Below are 9,757 nucleotides of genomic sequence, written 5' to 3' on the forward strand. Positions count from 1 at the left end.
TGTGATATCTTAATGGAAAGTGAGATGTGGGTTTTGGAAGATACTTTCTATAAGCTCAATTCATACTTGAAAAATAAACCTAACATCTGAGGATGCCTGTATTCAATAAGGAATGTGGAAATCAGCATTTATTTCTTATTTATTATTCATCTTTTTTTCACAAAAGAAGAGTGGTTATACTACACCCATGGTGATATTACTATTGCTTCCTACATGTTCCTTTAATCTACATGAATCCACTCTTTCTAATCAAAACCTAGAAATTATATTTCTAGATATTATATCAAAATATAAAATGGAATATATAGTGAAGATAAAAAAGTAATGGATGATATCACCTCTCTCTCATTCTTGCTTTCTTTTTCTCTCTCTCTCATATATATGTGTATATAAATATATATAATTTGAATAAAAAATTTATAGAAATTATTTTTAAACACAATTGGGTAACTGACCATGTGTTTAGTTTTAGTACTCCATTTTTGTTTTTAAACACAAAACTTGTGAAATTGAAGTGGGTTATGCTATTAATATTTTGCATTTTATTTACTTGTTTTTTTTCATTCTGTACACATCAATAAACATATACTGAAGTACAAGAATATCTGAATAAAAAACCTTGTAGAGATATTATGAGCCTATGGGTATATCATGCAGAGCTAATTGGAAACAATATAATGTAATTGTAGTGGATGACGTGTGAGGTGAATGTAAATGATGGTGACAGCAGTGGTATTGATAAAGATGCTAAAATTCATAGCTACTTTTCAAAGATATTTCATATCGAGGCATGCACTCTTTTTATGTTTTATCTAATAGATAGTTTCCAATATTCCATGTTTCTTTATATCTATTCTACATAAAAGTTACTGGTTCAGGTTTTTAAACTCTTTAATCTAATCTTATATTTCTTTTAAGTAGGTGAGCTGTAATTGTATCTAGTTTTAAACCTAAAATATTTATAGTGTATTTGTGTAATGAAGTAGAATGAAAATGTTCTCATTGCAAAGCAAAATTTGAAAGATGTATACTTATAATCAGTTTCTTTCTTTGAAAACCTGCCTACTTAATTACCTATTTATAATACTGATTCACCATTGTAAAACTTCATTGCCTAATATGAACTAGAACCACAAAAGCATATACACGCAAATACTCATCATGTATTCTAGATCTCTTTATACTGTAAAACTAAATTGTTCTCAAATAGTATAGTTTCAAGTATTGGAAATACAGATTGATTAATTAATTTAAATAGTTAATTAATTAATTAATAAAAGTAAAATCCCCAAGCAGGTAAACAAATATAAGGAATTATACAAATTTTTCCCTTCTTTAGTATAGCCTATTGTGGAAACACTTGATGAATGTGGAATCTCATGTAGATCTCCATGTAAGGTTACTGTGGAGGGCTGTGTTTGTCTAGAATCCAGAGACCACTCTTCTGGCTAATCTGATTCTAATTCTATAAAAGCTATTTTGCAATGCCTTCAATTCTAGAAGACTGATGGCAATGCAAAAAAATTCTCATTATAGACATTTAGATTGATGTATGGTCAGTCACTTTTTAGAAACTATGACTGATTTCCTGTAGCTAAATCATTCAAAGATGTCTCAGCAAAATTGATTTGCTAACCTGGTTTACTTTTTTCCCAGCCATACACATGATTAAAGCAAGTCAATTTAGGGAAGGTCAAGAATTTTAGGATGTTTTAGGGATCTTAGAAGACAGGAAGTGACCCAAATTTCTGAAAACCTGTTGGAGAGTGTCGTGTTTCAGAGGCTTTTAAAAGTCTAATCTGAGATTTCCTATAACACTTGTAGGAAGGTAAATTTAGGGAGGCTTCTTTGGTGAATCTATTGTCTTGCTGCAACTCTGTAAATTATCACACCAGCTTCATTTTATAATCAAGGACGATCTTTCAGAATACTTTTGCTGAAAAGCAAGGAAACAGTAGGGTATAGAAAACTGGGTTTCAGTGGAAAATTCTGCATTATCTAGAATCTAGAGGACATGCATCCATGTTTTCTAACACGATCACTAGGTTAACTATACAGTCTTGAATAACTCACTTCATATACTTGCAATTATTTTTTACCTTTTTAATAATTAAACGCTAGTTTTAAAAACCACATAATCTATAAAATATATGAATCACTAAAATAAGGCTTTTTAAGTATTTTATTTTCAGCTCTAAATATAACATAGAAAAAAAGATTTGCAATGAAATTGATGCACACTGACTTCAAGAGATGGCCATATATAACTAATTTTGTAATGGGCAACTTTCGAATGATTTTATTCATAATATAGAATATGTATAGCTGCAACTTGCATTAAACAGTAGATAATAGGGGTGATTTTTTGCAGGTGACAAATTTGTATTGGAAACTAGACATGAACTGGAATTCATTAAGGTGCATTGAGAGACAATATTTATAAGATAATGTATGAAATAACTTTGTTTTTTTAAGAGACTCACATTCTTGACCTATTCAGTTACCTATTTTTTCTTACTTTTCATTTATTTTTTTGTTTCAGTGAATAAAAAGAGACCCCTCCTTATTTCAGATTCATTATTTCAAAATATTTAATATTTTATGAATAAAATAGGGGAGATAAGGAATACATTTAGGTAGGTAGAGAGATCGATAGATTGATAGATCGATCAATCTGGGAACCCAGTTCTGCAAATATATATATATATATATATTTATTTATATACACACACACACAAACACACACACACACACACACACACACACACTCACTTTGAATCTCTGAATCTCAATTCCATCATCTAAAATGTCAGTTGTGACATGAAGCTCAAGAGCTAGTGTTCAAGATTAAATTCAAATTAATCCTGGAACTTATCCTGATACTGTGGAGACGATCAACAAATTTTACGTCTTCATTTTTTATTCCATGGAGGACATGATCCAGATTTATGACTTGTTTCTTCTCCCCAGTAAAAACGAATCATCAGAATATTCTTCTGGTTGCTCATTGCTCTTGTATATCATGGCATTAGCTGATGCACAGATTGCAACATTTTTAAAGAAATTTAAAAAAAAGTGTAAAAATGTTTTGTAAATCAAAATAGGTTATTTATTATTCATTCAGTAATGAAAACAAGATAAAAGAGAAAGTAAGTAATCTGAATTTATTTTTCCTGAGAAAATATTCTCTTCGCTTTAAACTTTGAAGTATGCAAAGCTGATATTCAGCAGTTGAGATTGCCTCCCTGTCAGATCTTTAAGTAATATTGCATGACAGATTACTAGAACAGTGAAACATGAATAATCAAAAAGAATGTTCCTTTGACAGTCATGATACAGGGAATAAAATATCAGATATGATATGTCATGTATTGTTTCTATTTGTGGTTTAACTTTTTCACCTTTAGAGTGTGAAAATATTAACCACTTCATGGAACTTTTTTCAGAGCTGGGCCTGTATAAATAGATGAGATAGAAATGATCATATTTTCATTAATAATTTAAAATATTACATTTCTTACTTGTCAATAATTAAATTCCCAATATAAACTGTACACTATTGGATAGTCTAACATGGTATATCATCTTGAATCTAAATGAAAATTATTAAAAAAATGGTCTTCCATTTTTTCTTGGTAAGTGTTCATAGGCTTCATATTATTGGACTATTAATTCACCTGCGTGTGTTCAGGAAACTGACATAGGTTTTGTATAACATATTTGGAGTTCCAAATATGAAAAAATTTCAGTTACATTAAATTATAATTTTGGTTTTTATATTGCGGTAAATATATATTCTATAAAATTTACCATTTTACCCATTTTTAATGGTATATGTCAGTGATATTAAATCCATTAACAGCATTGTGAAACCATTGCCCATATAACCCCAGAATAATTTTGTCTCAACCTATAGAAACTCTGCATCCATTAAACTCTAATTTTCCATTACTCCACCCCCAGTCCCATTCCACTTTCATCTCTATGAATTTGATTAACCTGGTGACTCATATATGTGGAATCACTATTATTTCTCATGACTGGCTTACTTTATTTAGCATAATATCTGCAAACTTTATCCATGTTGTAGAGTGCAGTATGATTTTCTTCTTTTTTAAGACAGTAATATCTACGTATATATGAGGGTGAGTCAAAAATTATCCATACTCTGGTTATATTAAAACTTCTATAAATTCTACAGCCAAAGTGCGGATAATTTTTGACTCACCCTTGTATTAAGCTTCAGTGGATATTTGTGTTGCCTCCATGATTTAGCTTTTGTGAATAAAGCTTCTAGGAATATGGGTGTACAAATATCTGTTCTAGACCCTGCTTCCATTTATTTTGGAAATGCAATTCTGGATCACATAATAATTCTTTTCTTTCCCCCCCGCCAATATTGCCATAGCATTTTCCACAGTGGTCACACCATTTTGCATTCCAGCCAGATTGCATTTTCAAGTATTCTAATTTCTTCTCGTTATTTTCAATGCTTATTTTCATTTTTTTAATAGACACTATCACAAAAGGGTGAGATGTGCTACCTCATTGTAGTTTTGATTTGAATTTTCCTAATAAGTAGTGATGTGGAGCATCTCTTCCTTTGCTTATTGGCTATTTTCATATCTTCTTTTGAGAAATGTTTATTCAAGTGCTTCCCCCACTTTTAAATTAGTTTTTCTGTTGTTGTTGTGGAATTGTGTAGTTTTTAAACATTACTTATAAATATCAATTATCTGATACATATTTTGCAAATATTTTTCCATTTTGTGGCTTGATTATTTACTCTACAAATAAAGTTCTTTGATGCACAGTTTTTAATTTGAATGAAGTTCAATTTATCTATATTTTGTTATTGTTGCTCATGCTTTTGGTGTTATATCCAAGAAAGCACAACTAAATCCAACATCATGAAACTTTTCCCCTATGGTTTCATCCAAGTGTTTATATTTTTAACTCTATATTTAGCTCTTTGATCCATTTAAGTTAATTCTTGTGTATGGTGTAATGTAATGGCCCAATTTTATTAATTGCATGTGGATATCCAGTTTTCCCAGTCACATTTATTAAAAGACATCCTCATGGAATGGTTTTGAGATCTTTATCAAAAATCATTTGACCACATATGTGAAAAATTTTTTTCTATTACCTCTATTTTATTTTGTTGGTTTATGTCTGTCTTTATGCCAATACTACACCTTTTTATTACCTTAGCTTTGTAGTAAGTTTTGAATTATAAGTATTGAATTACTCAATTATTTAATAAAAATATTTCTGTTATCCTAATTACCTTGAGATTCCATATAAATTTTAGGGTGTATGTTCATATTTCTATGAAAAAAAAATAAAACCTCATTGGAAATATAATAGGCATTTAATTGTATGAGTAGTTTCTTTATGGCAGTATTGCCATCTTAACAATATTCAGTTTACAAACTCATGAGCACAGAATGCTTTTCCATTTACCTGTCTTTTCAGTTTCCTTCAGCAGTGTTTGGTGATTTTTAGTGAACAATATTTTTGTCTTCTTTGTTAAATTTATTCCTAGGAATTTTATTCTTCTTTGTGATATTGTAAATATAATTGTTTTTTTAAATACTTATTACTATTGTATATTATTAGTGTGTAGAAATACAACGAATTTTATATCCTGTAACTTTGATAAATTTGTTTATTAGTTCTAACAGAATTTTGGTGGACTCCACAACTTCATACATATAAGATTATGTCATTTTTGAACTAAGATAATTTTAGTTCCACTACTCTGTAATTAGAAGTGTACATCTTTGCCCTTTCTCCTCTTAAAGTAAAGGCTTTCTGTATTGCACCATTGAGTAGAACATTAGAGGCAAGTTCAGTTTTTAACTGTGACCTCAGTTTTTCATTGTTTTAATATTTTATTCAAATAAATATTTTATTCAAAGCAAGAACATGATAGCAGCAGTCCAAAGCATAATACAATTGTTTTGTAACCCACTCCTGATCCACTTGGCAAATATTTTATATTATCTTAATATTTCCCCTCTATTGATATATTTTTCATTAATATGCTTCTCTTCCAATAATTACTAAACATTAAATAACTTTACTTGACTCTTATTCTGGTCAGTGTGGTTGGAGACCTTCCTCCCCACCTCATATATTACCACCTTCTCCTTGTCTCCACTTTTCCCATCATTTCAACATAATTTCATCCTGCTTTGTATCTGGGGTGGCAAGGTCAACAGCATTATGCCATAGTCTAATATATAAAAATATAAAAATATAAATTACTTAAAAAACTAATGATATTTTAGATAATATATCTATATGAAGAATTTGTCTCATTATTAGTATTTTCTTGGTCAACACACTTTTATGACTATATACTTACTGGCAATATTTAGAATTTTCAGAAACTATTTCAAGAAGACATCGAGAATTTTCAAGAAAAATATTTTAATAAAATAGGTATTATTTATTTTCTGTGGCCTTTCCATTCAGTTTGAACATGGTGGTTAATGTATATAAATTCTAAAAAAAAATTATTTTATATTATCAACTCCATTATTATTTTGTTATATGCATTTATGAAAGTGACAATAAGTATACATAGGTTTCATTATTTTAATTCTGTGGTTTTCCTATCTTTTCAAAGTGGCAATAGTTTCAAGTTTTTGCTTCTGTCCTTTATTTTTATTTCTGATAGAGTTTTTTTTTCATTTTGTCTTTGAAATTTTTCACTTAATCTTTTATCACTTTTTTAATTTGCAAGAGACAGTTCCCTGATACTTTCTTTGGCATATCTAATTGTATTTATATTAGGAATGATAATGTCATATTTTTAGTTGTACTTGAAGATAGAACTATTATTTTAAAAAATGTATTATTTTCTACCTTTTTTCCAATCATTTTGCCTCACTGTTTTTGTTTCTGAGTATGTATATGGTCACAGATTTGTGTTTCTGTGTGTGTGTGTACCTGTAGACATCTTTCTCTTTCATGTTGCAGACTATCTTAAATATTATTAACATTTGTCTCTGCAATAATATTTATGACTAAAATACGATACTCTGCACAGCTTGTTCACTTAAAATTTCTATGGAGAATTCCACCTCCCACCTCCACGAAGAAAACTCTGAGGATGCTATTTTTTTTCCCACTTAAGTAACTGACCATTCTCTTTTCCAAATCTCTTCTTTCAAAGGGTCTTAAACTATTTCATCTCTTCCTGTGCTTTATGCTTCTCTGAACTCTAATTCATAAGGTATCTATTTTTTATCATAATGACGGTTTTATCAGGGAGAGATTTTAAATATATGTGCTTAAATTTAAGCAATAATCTATAATTGGAAAGAGTTTTAAATACAAAAAAAAAAAGTTAAATCAATGAGTAGACAGAGCACCATACAGCAAAATTTAACATATAAGCGTTAGAGAAGCAGAAAGACACAAAACATATGCTATTTGAAAGAGCCTACATAGATTTATCGAAGCTATAAGGAGTATGGTTTGTAGATATTCAGGCAAAGGGTCTACTTAAACTACAGGTTTCAGAAACTCACTGAGGGTACAGAAGATAATAACTTTGTATAAATGGTACTTGACAATAAAGCTTCAGACTAGATTTTACAACAGATGAACCACATAATGTTACCTGTCTTTAAGGAAACCAGATTTGACATTTCTGAGCAAAAATGGTTCAGGAAAGGAAAATAGATTCTCCACATGAGCTGATAGGCTGATGAAGGCTTAGAGATAAGTATTACTTCTAGAATATGAAAGAGAAATCATCCCTTAATGGTAATAAACATTTATCCATTGTAGGATTTAGGATTCTATAAAGTATGCATCTACATTGATTTTCTGTGAATATATTTTGAATATGGCATCTAATTTTGATTTTACTTGAACTTGTGTAGGGCAGTATAACTACTTATCTAAAGGATGTCATAATAGTTATTTTTATAGCTGTAAAATTACCTGGAAAAACTTTGACCAAAAGTGATTGCCTTTTCAAATTTTAACCTCTGGATCAAAAAAAAAAAAAAAAAAAAAAGCTTTCTTTTTCCAAAATTGAGAAGTTCGGATCTTCAATTAAAAGCTGTACATTTTTAAATAATACAGAGTCTGACTAAAATAATAACTTAAAATAGCTTATTGTTTTAAATTTGACTTCTTTACTCTTATGTCTGTCTACAGAGAAAATTACGTTAATGCCCCCATGGAAAATCATAACCGAACATCAACTGATTTCATCTTATTAGGGTTCTTCCCACCTTCAAGAACTGGACAATTTCTTTTCATTCTCATTGTCCTCATTTTCCTAATGGCTCTATTTGGTAACCTGTCCATGATCCTTCTCATCTTTCTGGACACACATCTCCACACACCCATGTATTTCCTACTCAGTCAGCTCTCCCTCATGGACCTGACTTACATCTCTACCATTGTCCCCAAAATGGCCTACAATTTTCTGTTTGGAAACAAATCTATCTCTTTTGTTGGGTGTGGGGCTCAGAGCTTCTTCTTCTTGACTGTAGCATGTGCAGAAGGATTGCTCTTGGCCTCTATGGCTTATGATCATTATGTGGCCATTTGCTTTCCTCTTCACTATCCCATCAGAATCAGCAGAAGAGTGTGTGGGTTGATGATAATAGGATCTTGTATAATGGGCTCTATCAACTCCTGTATGCACACCACATATGCCCTCCATATCCCATATTGCCAATGCAGGACCATCAATCATTTCTTCTGTGATATCCCAGCGATGTTGACTCTGGCCTGCATGGACACCTGGATCTATGAGTACACAGGGTTTGTGAGCACCACCCTATTCCTTTTGTTGCCTTTCATTGGTATTGCACTTTCCTATGGTTGTGTTCTCTTTGCTGTCTATCATATGAACTCAGCCAAAGGGAAAAAGAAGGCCTGTTCAACCTGCAGCACCCACCTCACTGTGGTGACTTTCCACTATGTGCCCTTTGTTTATACTTACCTACACCCAAGATTTCTCCGTACTCCAACAGAGGACAAGGTTCTGGCTGTCTTTTATACTATCCTTACCCCAATGCTCAATACTATTATCTATAGCCTGAGAAATAAGGAGGTGATGGGGGCCTTGAGAAGAGTAATTCAGAGAATCTACCCTGTGAAAATGTAAACAAAATTTTTGCATGAATACCAGAAGATGGGTATAAAATCATTCATCAAAGTATAGTCATAAAACATTATTTTATCATTAAATGCAAAGAGTAAAATTAGTCCAGAGAAGAAAATCACTCATGTTTCAACAAAGTTGTCTTGCATATATATAAATATATATATATATGTATTTACACATATGTGTAAATATATGTAAAATTGAAAACCATATTCTTTTTTATGGTGATTTCCCCATCATTTTTTGCTGATATATTGTCAATAAAAATGGTTCTTGGTCATGTAATAATTAAAATGGAAACTGTCTAACTGAAGTTATCAGTCAATGTAACAGTTCTAATATTTTCCACTTATTTCTGATATGTCTAAAACATATTTCCTGAAGGTCTAGATTAATTTAAATGTTAGAAGGTTTCTTCTTCTCATAGTAGATCTCTAATTAGCAGTAACAGATATTATTTTTTTCAATATAGGGATATTTTATTTCAGATGTTTAGCTGAGACTTCATCAAGGATTCTGAAGTTCTTATGCCACTGTGAATGGAAAATGAGAAGTTTATATTTCTTTTAGCATGGTGTATCCTAGGGAAAAGATTTATTATCAGCTATACCTGAA

General features: G+C 30.6%; 1 protein-coding gene across 1 annotated transcript; it reads left to right on the forward strand.

Moving 5' to 3' along the window:
- The first annotated feature begins 8,203 nt into the window (after nt 1-8,203).
- On the forward strand, nt 8,204-9,142 carry LOC130837261 (olfactory receptor 2L3-like). Its single transcript, XM_057710074.1, has one exon. The coding sequence runs from the start codon at nt 8,204-8,206 to the stop codon at nt 9,140-9,142; it is 939 nt and encodes a 312-aa protein (XP_057566057.1).
- Nucleotides 9,143-9,757: the final 615 nt, after the last annotated feature.

Source organism: Hippopotamus amphibius, chromosome 15, assembly GCF_030028045.1.
Source record: "Hippopotamus amphibius kiboko isolate mHipAmp2 chromosome 15, mHipAmp2.hap2, whole genome shotgun sequence".
Lineage (NCBI taxonomy): Eukaryota > Metazoa > Chordata > Mammalia > Artiodactyla > Hippopotamidae > Hippopotamus > Hippopotamus amphibius.